Source organism: Sturnus vulgaris, chromosome 31 (assembly GCF_052056855.1).
Source record: "Sturnus vulgaris isolate bStuVul1 chromosome 31, bStuVul1.hap1, whole genome shotgun sequence".
Lineage (NCBI taxonomy): Eukaryota > Metazoa > Chordata > Aves > Passeriformes > Sturnidae > Sturnus > Sturnus vulgaris.
This window is the reverse complement of record NC_142273.1, coordinates 4,375,610-4,392,962: the sequence shown is the minus strand read 5'-3', so window position 1 is coordinate 4,392,962 and position 17,353 is coordinate 4,375,610. Positions and strand designations below refer to the sequence as shown.

Sequence of the window (17,353 nt, the reverse complement as noted above, 5' to 3'; positions counted from 1 at the left end):
TAATGGGGAAAAAGTGGGGGAAAAATGGGGAAAAAATGGGAAAAAGATGGGGAAAGAATTGGGAAAAAGGATGGGAAAGGGGCTGGGAAAGCCTTGGGAAAAGGATGGGAAAACCTCTGGGGAAATGCCGGGGAAAATTGGAAAAAAAGGGCTGGGAAAAGGTGGGGAAAATCCTGGGAAAAGACAGAGAAAACCTTGGGAAAGGAAAGAGGAAAACACAAAGAGAAAACCCTGGGAAGAGATGAGGAAAATGCTGGGGAAAGACAGGGAAAAAAGGAGGAAGACACGGGGAAAAAAACTGGGAAAAGGCAGGAAAAACTCTGGGAAAAGGCAGAGAAAACTCTGGGAAAAGGCAGAGAAAACTCTGGGAAAAGGCAGGAAAAACTTCGGGAAAACTCCGAGTCCAAACTCCAGCCCAAATCCCAGGAATTCCCTGCAGGGATGGGGATCCAGCCCTCCCTGAGCCCCTTTTGGTGCTTCCCAACCCTTTTTCCATGGAAAAATCATCCCAGATTTCCCACCCTGGCCCAGGTGGAGGCCGTTCCCTCTTGTCCTGTCTCATTCCCGGGGATCAGATCCCAAATTTCCCCTGGCAGATCCCGAAATTCCCCCTGGATTTCCCCTCAGGATCCTCCATCCCCTTCTCCCTCCATGCCCGATTTCCACCTTCCCCTCACAACTCCCCCTCCCCAAACCGCTCCCACACCTCACCCCCAGCTCCCCCATTCCCTAAAATCCCGCTTTTCCCGCTCATTCCCGGCATTTTCACCTTTCACCCGCGCAGATTTAGTCTCGAATTTGGTCAGCATGGCGCCGCGGCGGCCCGGCCTCAACCCGGAACCTCCACGTCGGCACCGCGGGGCCGCCCCGGAAGCGGCACCGCTCCCGTGACGCCACTTCCGCTGCCTTTGCGGAAGTGGAGCGGCCTCGGGCAGCGCCGATTTCCCGGGAATGGCCCGGGGTTCCCTGGCAATGGCCCGGGGTTCCCTGGCAGTGGCCCCGGGTTCCCTGGCAGTGGCCCCGGGTTCCCTGAGGATGCTCCGAGCGCTGCTCGTGGCCGCGCTGGCGGCGGGTGAGGCCTGAGCGGGGATGGGGAGAGGGGTCGGGGGCTCTTTTGGGGTCCCCGTTGGCATTTTTGGGGTTCCCCTGTGACGCTTTTGGGGTCCTGGCTGATCCTTTTGGATCCTTTCCCATTCCATTCCCAAGCTCTGGTTCCCCCTGAGGTTAAAGATCAGGAAGGATTTCTTTCCCTTTTCCTTCTCCCTCTCATTCCCGACTTTTGGAACTCCTGGGATTACGAAAAACCAGAAAAAGGAATTTTATCCCCCCCCCCCCCCCCCCCCCCCCCCCGCTATTCCCACATTATGGAGCTCTTGCGATTACAAAAACCAGGAAAAGGGATTTTTCCCTGTTTTCCCGTGCCCCATTCCCGTTTTTTTTTTTTTTAATTTTTTTTTTTTTCCCCGGCAGGGCCTTGCCTGGGGAATTCTGTGGAGAGGAAGATTTACATCCCCCTGAACCACACAGCGCCCTGCGTGCGCCTGCCTCAACGCCACGCACCAGATCGGCTGCCAGTGTGAGAATCTGGGAATTCGGGAATTTTGGGAATTCCGGGAATTCCAGGCGGTGGCTGAGGGAGCCTCGCGGTGATCCTGGATGTGAGAGAGCCACGGGAATCCCGGAAATTTGGGGATTTTGGGGGGGTTTGAAGGGTCTGAGGGAGCCTCACGGTGATCGTGGCAGTGGGAGAACCACGGGAATCCCGGGAATTTGGGAATTCTGGGAATTCTTGGAGATCTCGGGGGTTTCTGAAGGGTCTGAAGGACTCTCCTGGTGATCCTGGCATCGGGAGAGCCCCTCAGACCCCTGCCCTGCTTTTCCAGGGAATTTTGGGAATTCTGGGGGGACAAATCCCACATTTCCACCCCACCACTCTTCCCCTCAATCCCTCAGCCCCTTCCCCTCCTTTTTCCACGGAAAAACACAGAATTTGGAGGAATTTTCCTGGAATTCTGAGGGGACAAATCCCACATTTCCACCCCACTGATCTTCCCTAAATTCCTCAGACCTCTCCCCTGCTTTTTCCATGGAAAACCACAGAATTGGGAAGGAATTCCTTGGAATTCTGAGGGGACAAATCCCACATTTCCACCCCACCGCTCTTCCCTAAATTTCTTATTCTCCTGCCCTACTTTTCCTGGGAATTTTGGGAATTCTGAGGGGACAAATCCCACATTTCCACCCCACTGCTCTTCCCCTCAACCCCTCATCCCCCTGCCCTGCTTTTTCCATGGAAAATCACAGAATTGGGAAGGAATTCCTTGGAATTCTGAGGGGACAAATCCCACATTTCCACCCCACCGCTCTTCCCCTCAATCCCTCATCCCCCTGCCCTGCTTTTTCCATGGGAAATCACAGAATTGGGAAGGAATTCCCCGGAATTCCGGGGGGCTGATCCCGATTTTCCGTCCCAGCGTCGCTGAGCGGGGACAACGGGCGTGATCCACGTGGTGGAAAAGCTGGAGGACCTGGACTGGGCCCTTTCCAAAGGTCCCCACCCGCCCTACATGATCCTGCTGGATGGCAATCTCTTCTCCAGGTTGGTTTTGGTTTTTGTTTTTTGTTTTTTTTTTTTTTGGAACCCCCAAAATCCGGGATCAAATCCCGTTTTTCATGTCCTGGCATCGCCCACCTGCTCCGGGCTTGGGGTGTTCGTGGTTTTATCAGGATTTCGGGGATTTATGTCGTGTTAAACTTGGATTTTCCCTTTTTTTTTGTGGCATTGGGATCTCATATCCATGGCATGTTGATCCATGATTTAATGAAAACAGAAAAGATTAAACCTGGGATTGATTTGGGGCTCCTTTTCCCTGGGAAAAGCAGGAAAGACGTGGCTGGAATTTTCTCCTTGCTGCTTTTTCTCTCATTTTGAGCCCTCCCAAGATAAAAATCCAGGGATTTTCCCTTCATTTCCTGAATTTATCCCCAGATTTCAGTTCTTTATGGATCAGTCCCTGATTCCAGCCTCGTTTTCCCCTTTTCCAAGGAGATTTTGCTGAACCTGAGGGGAACTTCCAGGATTTGCGGCCTTGTTGATTTTCCACCATTTAGGGCCCTTCCCCACATAAAAACCCGGGAATTTTTCCTTCATTTCCAGGATTTCTCCCCAGATTTCAATTCTTTACGGATCAATCCCTCCTTCCAATCCCATTTTCCCCTTTTCCAGGGACATTTTGATGAAGCTGAAAGGAACTTCCCGGATCTCCGGCCTGGCCGTGGCCGCTGCCTCTCACCGCCCTTCCCAAGGATTTTCCCCGGGATTGAAGTGTCCCAACGATGGATTTGGTGAGGAAAATTCTCATCTTTTACTCTTTTTTCCCCCTCATTTTTTCTCATTTTCCCCTTCATGTTTTCCCCTCATGTTTTCTCTCTCATGTTTCCCCCTCATGTTTCCCCCTCATGTTTCCCCCTCATGTTTCCCCCTCATGTTTTCCCCATTTTTCCCCTAATTTTTTCACCATTTTTCCCCTAATTTTTTCCCCATTTTTCCCCTATTTCTCCCCGCCATTTCCCCCGCCATATTTTTTCCCCTCATATTTTCCCCATTTTCCCCTGTTTTTCCCCCACTCCCAGGTCTGTACTCAGAGCAGCACAGGCCACAATTTGCTCACTGCAGTGGCTCAGATTTTCACCCATTTTCCAACATTTTTTTTTCCATTTCTGACACATTTTCCCCCTCACATTTTCCCCATTTTTTCCCCATGTTTTTCCCCATTTTCCCCTGTTTTTCCCCCATTCCCAGGTCTGTACTCAGAGCAGCACGGATCACAGTTTGCTCACTGCAATGGCTCTGTCTGGAACCCCGTGGGCAGTGGAGTTTCCTACGAGGATTTTCCCTTCCCCATTTTCCTGCTGCAGGATGCCAACGAGACTGAAGTCATCAAAGAGGTGCTGGGGAGGGAGATTGGGGTGGTTTCTGTGGAAATTTGGGGAAAAAATCCATTAAGAACCCACGAAAAATCCATAAAAATCCATTCCAAACCCATTAAACTCCGTCCCAAAAACCCATAAAAACCCGATTAAAAACCCATTAAAACCCCGGTAGGATCCCCCTGCAGATTCCCGGGCTGACATTCCCGTTTTCCCTGCAGTGTTTCCGTGCCCACAACGTTGCAGCGCGGCCGGGGGGGGCGCCGCAGTTCCCGCTCTGCGCCATGCAGCTGCAGGCGCGCATGCACGCGGCCACCAGCACCGTCACCTGCATGCGGCGCAGCTCGCTGCAGAGCACCTTCAGCATCAACCCGGGTGAGTACTGCAGCTTTCACTGCAGCTTTCACTGCAGCATCAGCCCAGTCAGCATTGCTGCCCCTGCAGCTCGCTGCAGAGCACCTTCAGCATCAACCCGGGTGAGTACTGCAGCTTTTACTGCAGCTTTCACTGCAGCTTTCACTGCAGCTTTCACTGCAGCTTTTAATGCAGCATCAGCCCAGTCAGCATTGCTGCCCCTGCAGCTCGCTGCAGAGCACCTTCAGCATCAACCCAGGTCAGTATTCCTGCTCTTACTGCAGCTCTTATTGCAGCTTTTAGTGCAGCTCTTATTGCAGCTTTTACTGCAACTTTTAGTGCATCAGCCCAGTCAGCATTGCTGCCCCTGCAGCTCGCTGCAGAGCACCTTCAGCATCAACCCAGGTCAGTATTGCAGCTTTTACTGCAGCTTTTATTGCAGATTTTACTGCATCAGCCCAGTCAGCATTGCTGCCCCTGCAGCTCCTGCAGAGCACCTTCAGCATCAACCCAGGTCAGTGTTCCTGCTTTTACTGCAGCTTTTAGTGCAGATTTTACTGCAGCTTTCATTGCATCAGCCCAGGTCAGCATTCCTGCTTTTCCCGGGAATTCCGGGATAATTCCCACCCAGATCTGCCCCTGCAGCTCTTGCAGAGCAGCTGCAGCATCAACCCGGGTGAGTCAGCATTGCAGCTCTTACTGCAGGTTTTACTGCACCTTCAGCATCAGCTCAAGTGACTCAGGATTGCAGCTTTTATTGCAGCTTTTATTGCAGCTTTTATTGCATCAGCCCAGGTCAGCATTGCAGCTTTTATTGCAGCTTTTATTGCAGCTTTTATTGCATCAGCCCAGGTCAGCATTGCTGCTTTTTCTGGGAATTCCAGGGAACATTGCCACCCGGATCCTGAGGGATTTGTGGGAGTTTGGCTGAGCTGTGCCTCTCAGTGTTCCTGGGGTTATCCCAACTCCTGGAATGTTTTTCTCTCTTCCCAGGCATTTTTTGGGATCCATTCCTGGATTCCTCCCTAATTTCTTGCAACTCTTCCCTCTTTCCCACAGATTTCAAGCCAAAATTCCCACAGAAATTCCAATTTTTTTTCGCATTTTTCAGCACAATTTCCCATTTTTTTTCCTGGATTAATCCCAACCCCTGGAATTTTTTTTTTTTTTTCCTTTTTCCAGAGATTGAGTGTGACCCCCTGCGGGATTACAACATCTGGAGCTCCCTGCAGCCCATCAATGCCTCGGGGAAGGTGGATCCTGAGCAGAGGCTGATCCTGGCAGTGACACGGGTGAGATCCCTCAGAAATCCTGGGAAAATCATGGAAAAATCATGGGAAAATCATGGGGAAAATCCCGGGGGATAATCATGGAAAAATCCCAGAAAATTCCTGGAAAAACGATAGAAGAACCCCCAGGAAAATCATGGGGAAATCTCTGAGGAAACCCCAAGAAAAATTATTGGAAAAATATCAGGGAAAAGTACTGGGAAAATCCTAAAAGAATCCTGGGAAAGTCTCTGGGAAAATCCTAGGAAAATCTCAGGAAAATGCCTGGAAAAATAATGGAAAAATCCCTGGAAAAATCATAGAAAAATCCCAGGAAAATAAAGGGGAAAATCCTGGGAAAATCCTGGGGAAATCCTAGAAAATCTCTGGAAAAAACTCCCATTCCCATTTTTCCAGGTGGACAATCATTCCTTTTTTTGGAATGTTCCCTGTATTTTTCTGGAACATTCCCAGTATTTTCCCCATTTTTCCAGGTGGACAGCCACTCATTTTTCTGGAATAGTCTCAGTATTTTTCCCTTGTATTTTTCCTGTTTTTTCCCGGTGGACAGCCACTGCTTTTTCTGGAATATTCCCAGTATTTTTCCCTGTGTTTTCCCCGTTTTTCCAGGTGGACAGCCACTCGTTTTTCTGGAACATTCCCAGTGTTTTTCCCTCTCATTCCCAGTGTTTTTCCCGTTTTTCCAGGTGGACAGCCACTCGTTTTTCTGGGACATTCCCAATGTTTTTTCCCTCTCATTCCCAGTGTTTTTCCCGTTTTTCCAGGTGGAGAGCCACTGCTTTTTCTGGAATATTCCCAGTATTTTTCCCTGTGTTTTCCCCATTTTTCCAGGTGGACAGCCACTCGTTTTCCTGTCTCATTCCCAGTGTTTTTCCCTCTCATTCCCAGTGTTTTTCCCGTTTTTCCAGGTGGACAGCCACTCGTTTTTCTGGAACGTTGCCCCCGGGGCCGAGGCCGCCGTCGGTTCCTTCGTTTCTCTGCTCGCGGCCGCCCAGGCCCTGCAGGCGGCGCCGGGGGCCCAGGGACTCCCAAAAAACGTCCTGTTCATCTTCTTCCAGGGGGTGAGAATTCCCTGGAATTCCCTTGGCATCTGTCCTACATCCCTGGGATCCCAGCCCCAGATCCTGGGATCAGCCCCAGCCCCAAATCCTGGGATCAGTCCCAGCCCCAGATCCTGGGATCAGTCCCAGCCCCAAATCCTGGGATCAATCCCAGCCCCAGATCCTGAGATCCACCCCAGCCCCAAATCCTGGGATCAGTCCCAGCCCCAAATCCTGGGATCAATCCCAGCCCCAAATCCTGGGATCAATCCCAGCCCCAAATCCTGGGATCAATCCCAGATCCCAGACTGGTCCTCGGGAAGGAGCTTTCCCATTTCCCTTTTCCATTTTCCCTTTTCCTTCTTCCTTTTCTTTTCCCTTTTCTCTTTTTCTCTTTCCCTTTTACATTTATCCTTTCCCTTTTTCCTTTTCTCTTTTTCCCTTTTCCTTTCCTTTCCTTTTTCTCTTTTTCCCTTTTCCCTTTCCCTTTTCCCATTTCCCTTTTCCCTTTTCTGCTTTTCCTTTTTTCGTTTCCCTTTCCTTTTTCCCTTTTTCCTTTCCCTTTTCCCATCTTCCCTTTTCCCCTTCCCCCTGCCCTGCCCCAGAATTCCAGGGATTTTCCCCCTTTTCCAGGAGACCTTTGATTACATCGGCAGCTCCCGGCTGGTTTTTGACATGGAGCAGGAGAAATTCCCTCTGCGCCTGGAGAACATCGGGGCCTTCCTGGAGCTGGGCCAGGTCTGCCCCCATTCCACAGGGAAACATTCCCAGGAACCCCAGAGCTGCCATTCCCTCCCAGGGGCTGCATTCCCCCCGGAATTCCCTGAGTTTCCCATGGAATTCCCTGAATTTTCCCCAGAATTCCCTGAGTTTCCCCCGGAATTCCCTGAATTTTCCCCAGAATTCCCTGAGTTTCCCATGGAATTCCCTGAGTTTACCCCAGAATTCCTTGATTTTTCCCCAGAATTCCCCAATTTTTCCCTGAATTTCCCATCCTAGCTGTGATTTTTTTCCCCCAGAATTCCCTGAGTTTCCCCTGGAATTCCCATTCCAGCCCTGATATTTCCCCAGAGTTCCCCCCAGAGTTCCCCCCAGAGTTCCCCCCAGAGTTCCCCCCAGAATTCCCCTGGAATTCCCTGAGTTTTCCCCCAGAATTCCCTGAATTTTCCCTGGAATTCCCTGAATTTTCCCCATCATTCTCTTGAGTTTCCTCTCAGAATTCCCTGAGTTTCCCAGGAATTCCCATCCCAGCTGGGATTTTTTTCCCAGGAATTCCCATTCCAGCTGGGATTTTTTTCCCAGGAATTCCCATCCCAGCTGGGATTTTTTCCCTGCCTGTTTTCCAGGTTTCTCTCAGGAACAATTCCGTGCTCTGGATGCACACGGATCCCATTTCCCGCCGGAACGAATCCGTGGATTCCCAGGTGAGCCTGGAATCCTGGGAATGTTCCCATCCCAAAAAATCCCCACGAGCCTCCCCACAAAAATCCAGGCCCTGACACAATTCCTGGGTATTCCCAACAAAATCCAGGATCCTGGAGAGGATTTCAGCTTCCCACTGGGAATTCCAACTTTTTCCAAATTCCCAATGGGAATTGCCAATCCTTCTGAACTCCCAGTGAGAATTCCATCTGAAATTCCCAATGGGAATTCCATCCCAAATTCCCATGACAGTTTCATAATTTTCAAATTCCTAATGGGAATTCCTTCCCTTTCAAATTCCCAATAGTAATTTCATCCCTTTAAAATTCCTAATGGGAATTCCTTTAAAATTCTCACTGGGAATTCCATCCCTTCCAAATTCCCAGTGGGAATTCCTTTAAAATTCCTAGTGGGAATTCTAGCTTTTCAAAATACCCAGTGAGAATTCCATCTGAAATTCCCAATGGAAATTCCATCTCAAATTCCCAGTTGGAATTCCAAGTGTTTCACATTCCCAATGGGAATTCCTTTAAAATTCCCACTGGGGATTCCATCCCTTCCAAATTCCCAATGGGAATTCCAGCCTTTCTAAATTCCCAGTGACAATTCCATCTGAAATTCCTGATGGGAATTCCATCCCAAATTCCCAGTGGCAATTCCATCATTTCCAAATTCCCAATGGGAATTCCAAGCAAATTACCAGTGGGAATTCCATAATTTCCAAATTCCCACTGGGAATTCCATCTCAAATTCCCAGTTGGAATTCCAAATGTTTCACATTCCCAATGGGAATTCCTTTAAAATTCCCACTGGGGATTCCACCCCAAACCCCTCCCCGGGGCTGATCCCAAATTTTCCCTTTCCCCCTGGGTATTCCCAGCACAAATCCTGGATTTCCCCGTGGGAATCCCATCCCGGAGCCCCCTGGGATTCCCCAGAATTCCCGGAATTCCCGGAATTCCCGGATTTCCCTGTCCTTTTGCAGGTGCAGGATCTCCTGGCCGTGCTCCGGGCCAGTTCCAGCTCCGGGATTTCCCTGCAGGAGCCGGAGCATTCCCAGCCCCTCCCCCCCTCGTCATTCCAGAGGTTCCTGAGATCCCGGGACATCCCCGGGGTGGTGCTGAGCGACCACCAGGTGGAATTCCAGAACAGGTGAAGGGAAAAATGGGAATTCTGGGGATTCCAGGGATTCTGGGGATTCCAGAATAGGTAAAAACCCCCCTGGGAATTCCAGGAATTCCAGAACAGGTGAAGGAAAAATGGGAATTCCGAGAATTCCGGGGATTCTGGGGATTCCAGAATAGGTAAAAAAAAACTCCTGGGAATTCCAGAATAGGTGAAGGAAAAATGGGAATTCCAGGGATTCTGGGGATTCCAGGATAGGTGAAAAACCTGGGAATTCTGGGGATTTCACAACAGGTAAAAAAAAAACAAACTGAGAATTGTGAGGATTCTGGGAATTCTGGGGATTCCACAACAGGTTAAAAAAATGGGAATTCTGGAGAATCTGGAATGGGTAAAAAATCCAGGAATTCTGGGAATTCCGGAACAGGTAAAAAAATCCAGGAATTCTGGAACAGGTAAAAAATGGGAATTCCAGGAATTCTGGGAATTTCAGAACAGGTAAAAAGATTGGGAATTTCAGAACAGGTAAAATCTGTTAATTCTAGAAATTCCACAACAGCAACAAATCCAGGAATTCCAGCATTTCCAGCAAAATTTCAGCTTCCGGTGGGAATCCCATCCCGAAAATCTGGGAATTCCAGGATTTCACTCTTCCCATGGGAATCCCATCCCAAAAAAAACCCGGGGCCGGGTTCCCTTTTCCAACCGAAAATCCGGGATTTTTTTTTTTTTTTTTTTTGTGATTCCTCCGTTCCCGTGGGAATCCCGAGCCCGAGGGAATTCTGGGAATGCTCGGACGAGCGCGAGGGAATTGCTCGGACAGGCGAGAGGAAAATTCCGGAGTTTTTGGGTTTTTTTTTTTGTTTTTTTGGTTTTTTTTAGGATAAAATTCCTGGCCCCGAGCCCTGGAGCCGCAGCTGCGCTTCCAGAGGCTGCTCCCGGAATTTTTCCTGGGATTATTTTTGGGATGTTTCCACAATTCCGGGGGGTTTTTTGTTGCAGTTTGATTTTTTTTAATTTTTTTTTTTTTTTTTTTGGATCACCCCCCCGACCCCGATCTGGCTTTTCCAGAGGAATTTGGGAATCCTGAAAACGCCAAATCCCAGCTCTGGGATTCTGGATTTCCCAGGGATGTGGGAATTCGAGGTTCTCTTGGAATTCCATTAATGAATAATTGTTAATTGACGAAATCATTGGAATTCCAAGCTTTTCCTTGGATCTGTCGGGGAATTTTCACCTCCCAGCTCATGGAATGGGCTCCGAAATTCCAGCCTGGATAAATCCTGGAATTCCAACTGGAAAAGCTTTGGAATTCCAAATCCCAAACCCTCCTGGTTAATCCCGGGAAACCCCTCAGGAAAAACTTTGGAATTCCCCCATCCCTTTCCCACGGGGTTTTTCCCTCCGGGATGGGAATTCCCAGCCTGATCCCGGATTTTTCCCGGATTTTATTCCCAGGTATTACCAGAGCATCTACGACACGGCCGAGAACATCGGGATGAGTTATCCCGAGGGACTGAGCCCCGAGGAGAGGCTGGAATTCGTCACTGACACTGCCAAGGTCCCTCGGAATTCCCGGGATTCCTGGGATTTGGGATCCTGGGGAGTTCCTGGGAGTCGAAATTCCCGGAAATTCCTGAGATTCTGAAGCTGGGATTTGGGATCTGGGAATTCCTGGGAGTGGGGATCCAGGGGAATTCCTGGGGTTTGGGATCCAGGGATTTGGGATCTGAGGATTCCTGCAGTTTGGGATCTGAGGATTCCTGGGATTTGGGATCCAGGATCTGAGGTTTGGGATCCTTTGAGAATTCCTGAGATTGAGGATGCAGGGGATTCCTGGGAGTCAGAATTCCAGGAAATTCCCGGATTCGGGAGCTGGGATTTGGGATCCAGGGATTTGAGATCTGGGAATTCCTGGGATTCAGGATTGGGGATTTGGGATCCAGGGGATTACTGGGATTCGGGATGTGGGAATTCCTGGGTTTTGAGAGTTGGGATTTGGGATTCAGGATCTGGAATTTGGGATCCAGAGATTCCTGGGATTCAGGATCCAGGCGGGAATGGGAATTGGAGGGGAGGGAGAAGGGGGAAAAGTGGGAAGGAGCTGGGAGGGATTTGGGATTGGGAGAGGGAGGGAAAAGCTTGGGAACAGGGCAGGAATAAATCCCGAGGGATTTGGGAACGTGGGAAAAGGGGGAAAACCCGGGAATGAGGCCGGGAAGGATCTGGGAGCGTTGGGATGGGCAGAGCTTGGGGCCGGCCGCTGATCCCGGGAATTCCCAGAATTCCCAGAATTCCCGAATTTCCCTTTTTCCAGGCGCTGACCGAGGTGGGGACGCTGCTGGCCCGGGCTCTGTTCTCACTGGCCGGGGGAAACGGCAGCACCGAGAGCATCCAGGCAGACAGCAAAACGGTGGGAATTGTGGGAATTCCGGGAATTCTGGGAGTTGTAGGAATTCCGGGAATTCCGGGAATTGTGGGAATTGTAGGAATTCCGGGGTGGGGATCCACCGTTTTCCTGGGGATCTCCCTGGGATCTCTGGTTTTCTTGGCATGCCCGATTTTCCTGGAGTTCCTGGAATTAAAATCCCCCATTTCCCCCGAGTTAGAATTCCCCCATTTACCCCCAAATCCCTGGAATTGGAATCCCCAATTTCCCTGGAATCTCCAGGGTTGGAATTGCTGGGATTGGAATTCTCAATTTTCCTGAAATCCCCCCAAATTAGAATCCCTAATTTTCCTGGAATTAGAATCTTCCATTTACCCAAAATCCCTGGAATTGGAATCCCCAATGTCCCTGAAATCCATGGAATTAGAATCCTCAATTTTCCTGGAGTCCCTGGAATTAGAATCCCAAATTTCCCTGAATTCCCTGGAATTAAGAGTCCCCCATTTACCTGAAATCCCTGGTATTGGAATCCCCAATTTCCCTGGAATCCTTGGAATTAGAATTCCCCAATTTCCCTGCAATCCCTGAAATCAGAATCCTCAATTTTCCTGGAATTAGAATTCCCAATTTCCCTGAAATTCTTGTAATCAAAATTCCAGATTTTCCTGGAATCCCTGGAACTGGGATCCCCCCTCCCCTTTCCCCTGGGATCCCTTTTCCCCCTTTTTCCCTGAGGAATTCTGGGATTTTTCCCAGGTCACCCGGCTGCTCTATGGATTCCTGCTCAACTCCAACAATTCCTGGTTCCAGTCCGTGATCAAACCTGACCAGAACGGAATCCTGGGTGAGGCAGTGCCAGAATCCAACATTCCCAATTTTCTGTCCATAATTCCCACTTTTCCTGCTGGAATTCCCACTTTCCTGGCTCTAATTCCTGATTTTCCTCCTGGAATTCCCACTTTCCTGGCTCTAATTCCCATTTTTTTCCTGACTGTCATTCCCATTTTTTTCCCATCTCCAACCCCCATTTCCCTATTCTAATTCCCATTTTTCCTGGCTGGGATTTCCCTGAGCCACAATTCCCAATCCCATTTTTCCTATTGTTTTTCCCATTGTTTTTCCCTGTTTTTCCCTGTTTTTCCAGGCCTGTTTCCCCAGCACTACGTGGCCATGTCCCCATTCCCATTTTCCAATTATTTTTCCATGCTTTTCCTATTATTTTTCCATGTTTTCCCATATTTTTCCTGGTGTTTTTCCTGTTGTTTTCCCCTGTTTTTCCCGTTGTTTTCCCATTATTTTTCCACATTTTTCCCTGTTATCCAGGCCCATTTCCCCAGCACTATGTGGGCATGTTCCCATTCATGTTTTCCCATATTTTTCCCATGTTTTTCCCATTGTTTTTCCACGTTTTTCGTGTTGTTTTTCCTGCTGTTTTTCCCACGTTTTTCCCATTGTTTTCCCCTGTTTTTCCCACGTTTTCCCATTGTTTTTCCCATTGTTTTTCCCACGTTTTTCCCATGTTTTTCCCATCATTTTCCCACGTTTTTCCCATCGTTTTCCCACGTTTTTCCCCTGTTTTCCCCGTTGTTTTCCCACGTTTTTCCCATCGTTTTCCCACGTTTTTCCCCTGTTTTCCCCGTTGTTTTCCCCTGTTTTTCCCATCGTTTTCCCACGTTTTTCCCTGTGTTCCAGGCCCGTTTCCCCAGCACTACGTGGCCGTGTCCAGCCCCACCAACACCACGCAGCTGCTGCAGGCAGTGCTGGCCAACCTGACCGGGAGCCGGCTGAACCTGAGCCGGGAGCAGTGCCAGGATCCCGGGAAAACCCCGGGAATGCAGCCCGAGGTGATCCTGGGATTGGGATTGGGGTTTGGGATCATGGGATTGGGGCCAGGATCCCGGGAAAACCCCGGGAATGCAGCCAGAGGTGATCCTGGGATCCTGGGATCATGGGATTGGGGTTTGGGATCATGGGATTGGGGTTTGGGATAACGGGATTGGGGTTTGGGATAACGGGATTGGGGCCAGGATCCCGGGAAAACCCCGGGAATGCAGCCAGAGGTGATCCTGGGATCATGGGATTGGGGTTTGGGATAACGGGATTGGGGTTTGGGATAACGGGATTGGGGTTTGGGATAACGGGATTGGGGCCAGGATCCCGGGAAAACCCCGGGAATGCAGCCCGAGGTGATCCTGGGATCCTGGGATTGGGGTTTGGGATCATGGCATTGGGGTTTGAGATCCCGGGAAAACCCCGGGAATGCAGCCAGAGGTGATCCTGGGGTTGGGATTGGGGTTTGGGGCCAGGATTCTGGGAGAAAAAACATTTCCCCAGCTCTCATTCCCATTCCCCAGCTGTAATTCCCCTTTCCCAGCCCTAATTCCCATTTCTCCGTGTGTAATTCCCGTTTCTCCGTGTACAATCCCCGTTTCTCCGTGTGTAATTCCCGTTTCTCCGTGTGTAATTCCCGTTTCTCCGTGTACAATTCCCGTTTCTCCATGTACAATCCCCGTTTCTCCGTGTACAATCCCCATTTCTCCGTGTACAATCCCCGTTTTTCCGTGTGTAATTCCCGTTTCTCCGTGTGTAATTCCCGTTTCCCCGTGTACAATCCCCGTTTCTCTGTGTGTAATTCCCGTTTTTCCATGTGTAATTCCCGTTTTCCCCGCCCTAATTCCCGTTTCTCGGGCCCCTCCCGCAGCTGTTCGAGTACTGGTGGGTGCAGGGTCCCCGGGCCGGGAATTCGTCGTCGCGGCTCCCGGGCTGTGTCCGCTCCGGGGCCCGCCTGAGCCCCGCCCTGTCCCCGGCCTTCGAGCTGCGCCGCTGGGATTCCCGGGAATTCTCCACCTGGACCGAGAGCCGCTGGAAGGACATCAGGGCACGGATCTTCCTGGTGGCCAGCAGGGAGCTGGAGGTGACAGCGGGGACACGGAGGGGACACGGGGATGGGACACCGGGATGGGACACGGGGATGGGACACGGGGATGGACACGGGGATGGGGACACGGGGATGGGGACAGGGATGGGGACACGGGGATGGGGATGGGGACACGGGGATGGGACACGGGGATGGACACGGGGATGGGGACACGGGGACAGGGATGGGACACGGGGATGGACACGGGGATGGGGACACGGGGATGGGGACACGGGGATGGGGACACGGGGATGGGACACGGGGATGGACACGGGGATGGGGACACGGGGACAGGGATGGGACACGGGGATGGACACGGGGATGGGACATGGGGATGGGGACACGGGGATGGGACACGGGGATGGGGACACGGGGATGGGGACACGGGGATGGGACACGGGGATGGGACACCGGGATGGGGACACGGGGATGGGACACGGGGATGGGGACGGGGATGGGGATGGGGACACGGGGATGGGACACGGGGATGGGGATGGGACACGGGGATGGGGACACGGGGATGGGGATGGGGACAGGGATGGGGACACGGGGATGGGGACACGGGGATGGGACACGGGGATGGGACACGGGGATGGACACGGGGATGGGACACGGGGATGGGGACACGGGGATGGGGACACGGGGATGGACACGGGGATGGGGATGGGGACACGGGGATGGGACACGGGGATGGGGACACGGGGATGGGGATGGGGACAGGGATGGGGACACGGGGATGGGGACACGGGGATGGGACACGGGGATGGGACACCGGGATGGACACGGGGATGGGACACGGGGATGGGGACACGGGGATGGGACACGGGGACACGGGGACACGGGGATGGGGACACGGGGATGGACACGGGGATGGGGACACGGGGATGGACACGGGGACACGGGGACACGGGGATGGGGACACGGGGATGGACACAGGGACACTGGGATGGACACGGGGACAGGGAGGGGACACAGGGGTGGGACACAGGGATGGGACACAGGGACACAGGAATGGGGACAGGGATGGACACAGGGATGGGACACAGGGACAGAGCAGAGGGGACACTGGGACAGGGATGGGGACACGGATGGACACAGAGGGGACACGGGAAATGACACAGGATGGGGACCCCGGGGATGGCCCAGGGAGGGACCCTGGGGCAATCCCAAATCCCCAAATCCCCAAATTCCCAATTCCCCAAATTCCCAATTCCAGCTGCTGACCCTGTCCCTGGGTGTCCTGGTGCTGCTCCTGTCCCTGCTCTGCCCCTTCATCCCAGGGACCCCAAATCCCTAAATCCCCATCCTAGGGATCCCAAATCCTTAAATCCACATCCCAAATCCCCCAAATTCCCAATTCCAGCTGCTGACCCTGTCCCTGGGTGTCCTGGTGCTGCTCCTGTCCCTGCTCTGCACTTTCCTCATCAACGCCAAGGCCTCGCTGCTCTTCGGGATCCCGGCCCCCCCCGGCCCCTCTGGATACTGAAAAAACCCGGGAAAAACTCTGGGAAATCTGGGATCATCCCCTGGGTACTGAAAAAACCCGGGAAAAACTCTGGGAAATCTGTGAACCCTTCCCTGGGTACTGAAAATCTGGGAAAAATTTCATGGAATGGGCCTGGGAAAGCTCCAGGTGCTGGAAGTGCCAGAGGTGATCCTGGGAAATGGGAACTGGAGGGGGGGGGGAGAAATTCCTGGAATTCTGGGTTGGATTCAATTCCCTGGGTGGGAAATTTCCAGAAGTTTGGGTTGGATTCGATGCCCTGAGTGAAAAATTCCTGGAATTCCTGGTTCCCTGAGTGGCAAATTCCCAGAATTTCTGCAGAGATCCGATGCACTGAGTGGCAAATTCCCAAAATTTTCCCAAATTCCCAGTTGGATCCATCCAGGATGGATCTTTTCCCAAAATCTGGATGAAGGAAGGATAAAGGTGGGGGAAAGGATTTTTTGGAAATTGTGAGGAATTCCAGGGAATCTGGGAATGTCCCAATGGAAAAAAAAATCTCTTTTTTTCCCTAGATTTGTAAATATTATAAATAAATTCATGGAATTCCCAAGGAGCTTTTTTTTTTTTTTTTAATTTCCAGTTTTTTTTCCTCTTTGGAGCCCCAAAGGAGAAAAAAAAAAAAAAAAAAGGGAAAAACTCGGGGAGTTTGGGATTTGGGAAAAGTCGGGATTTGGGGGGGAAAAAAAATGGGAAGAGGTAGGAAAAGAAAGGGAAAATCAGGAAAAAAATGGGGGAAACCAGGAAAAAATGGGAAGGAAGAGTCAGGAAAAAAAAAACGGGGGAAGAGCCGGGAAAAAAAAGGGGAAAACCGGGAAAAAACGGGAAAAACCGAGGGAAAATGAGAAGAAAGAGTCAGGAAAAAATGGGAAAAGCCAGGAAAAAGTGGGAAAAGCCAGGAAAAAAACGGGAAGCAGATGGGCAGGAGGAGGAGGAGCCGCTTTTGCCGGGATTGATGAGGGATCGGGAAAAGCTTTGGGATAACAGATGGGAGCGACAAAAGCCGGGAAGGGCCGGGGCCAGATGGGCGAGAGGGGAGCGGGAATTCGGGAATAAGGGCTGGAAATTCGGGAATAGGGGCTGGAAATTCGGGATAAGGGACCGGGAATTCGGGATAAGGAACCGCGGGCTCCGAGAGCTTCCCGCGCTTTTTTGTTTTTTTTGGGAAAAGGGAACAAATCCGTGGAAAAAAAACCATGGGATGAGCACCGGGAATGAGGCCCCGGGATCACCTGGGGAGAAATCCTGGGAATTCCCGGGAATGAAAGAAATTTTGGGAATTTCTGGGATTGGGAGTGAAAGAAATCCCGGGAATTTCTGGGATTGGGAGTGAAAGAAATCTTGGGAATTGCCGGGACTGGGCAGAAACTTCCCGAGTCTTTG

At 51.2% G+C, this 17,353-nt stretch overlaps 1 protein-coding gene across 1 annotated transcript; it reads left to right on the top strand.

Annotated features, from left to right (window-relative positions):
* The first annotated feature begins 910 nt into the window (after window positions 1–910).
* NCSTN (nicastrin) lies at window positions 911–16,523 on the top strand. Its single transcript, XM_088181035.1, is given in 18 exon segments — window positions 911–1,072; window positions 1,471–1,544; window positions 1,546–1,576; window positions 2,485–2,599; window positions 3,227–3,345; window positions 3,803–3,948; window positions 4,152–4,305; window positions 5,467–5,576; window positions 6,482–6,634; window positions 7,247–7,351; window positions 7,960–8,037; window positions 9,021–9,187; window positions 10,619–10,721; window positions 11,478–11,573; window positions 12,306–12,393; window positions 13,242–13,393; window positions 14,251–14,463; window positions 15,830–16,523. Coding segments are annotated over 18 exon segments (2,148 nt in total). The 5' UTR covers window positions 911–951; the 3' UTR covers window positions 15,953–16,523.
* The last annotated feature ends 830 nt before the right edge of the window (window positions 16,524–17,353 follow it).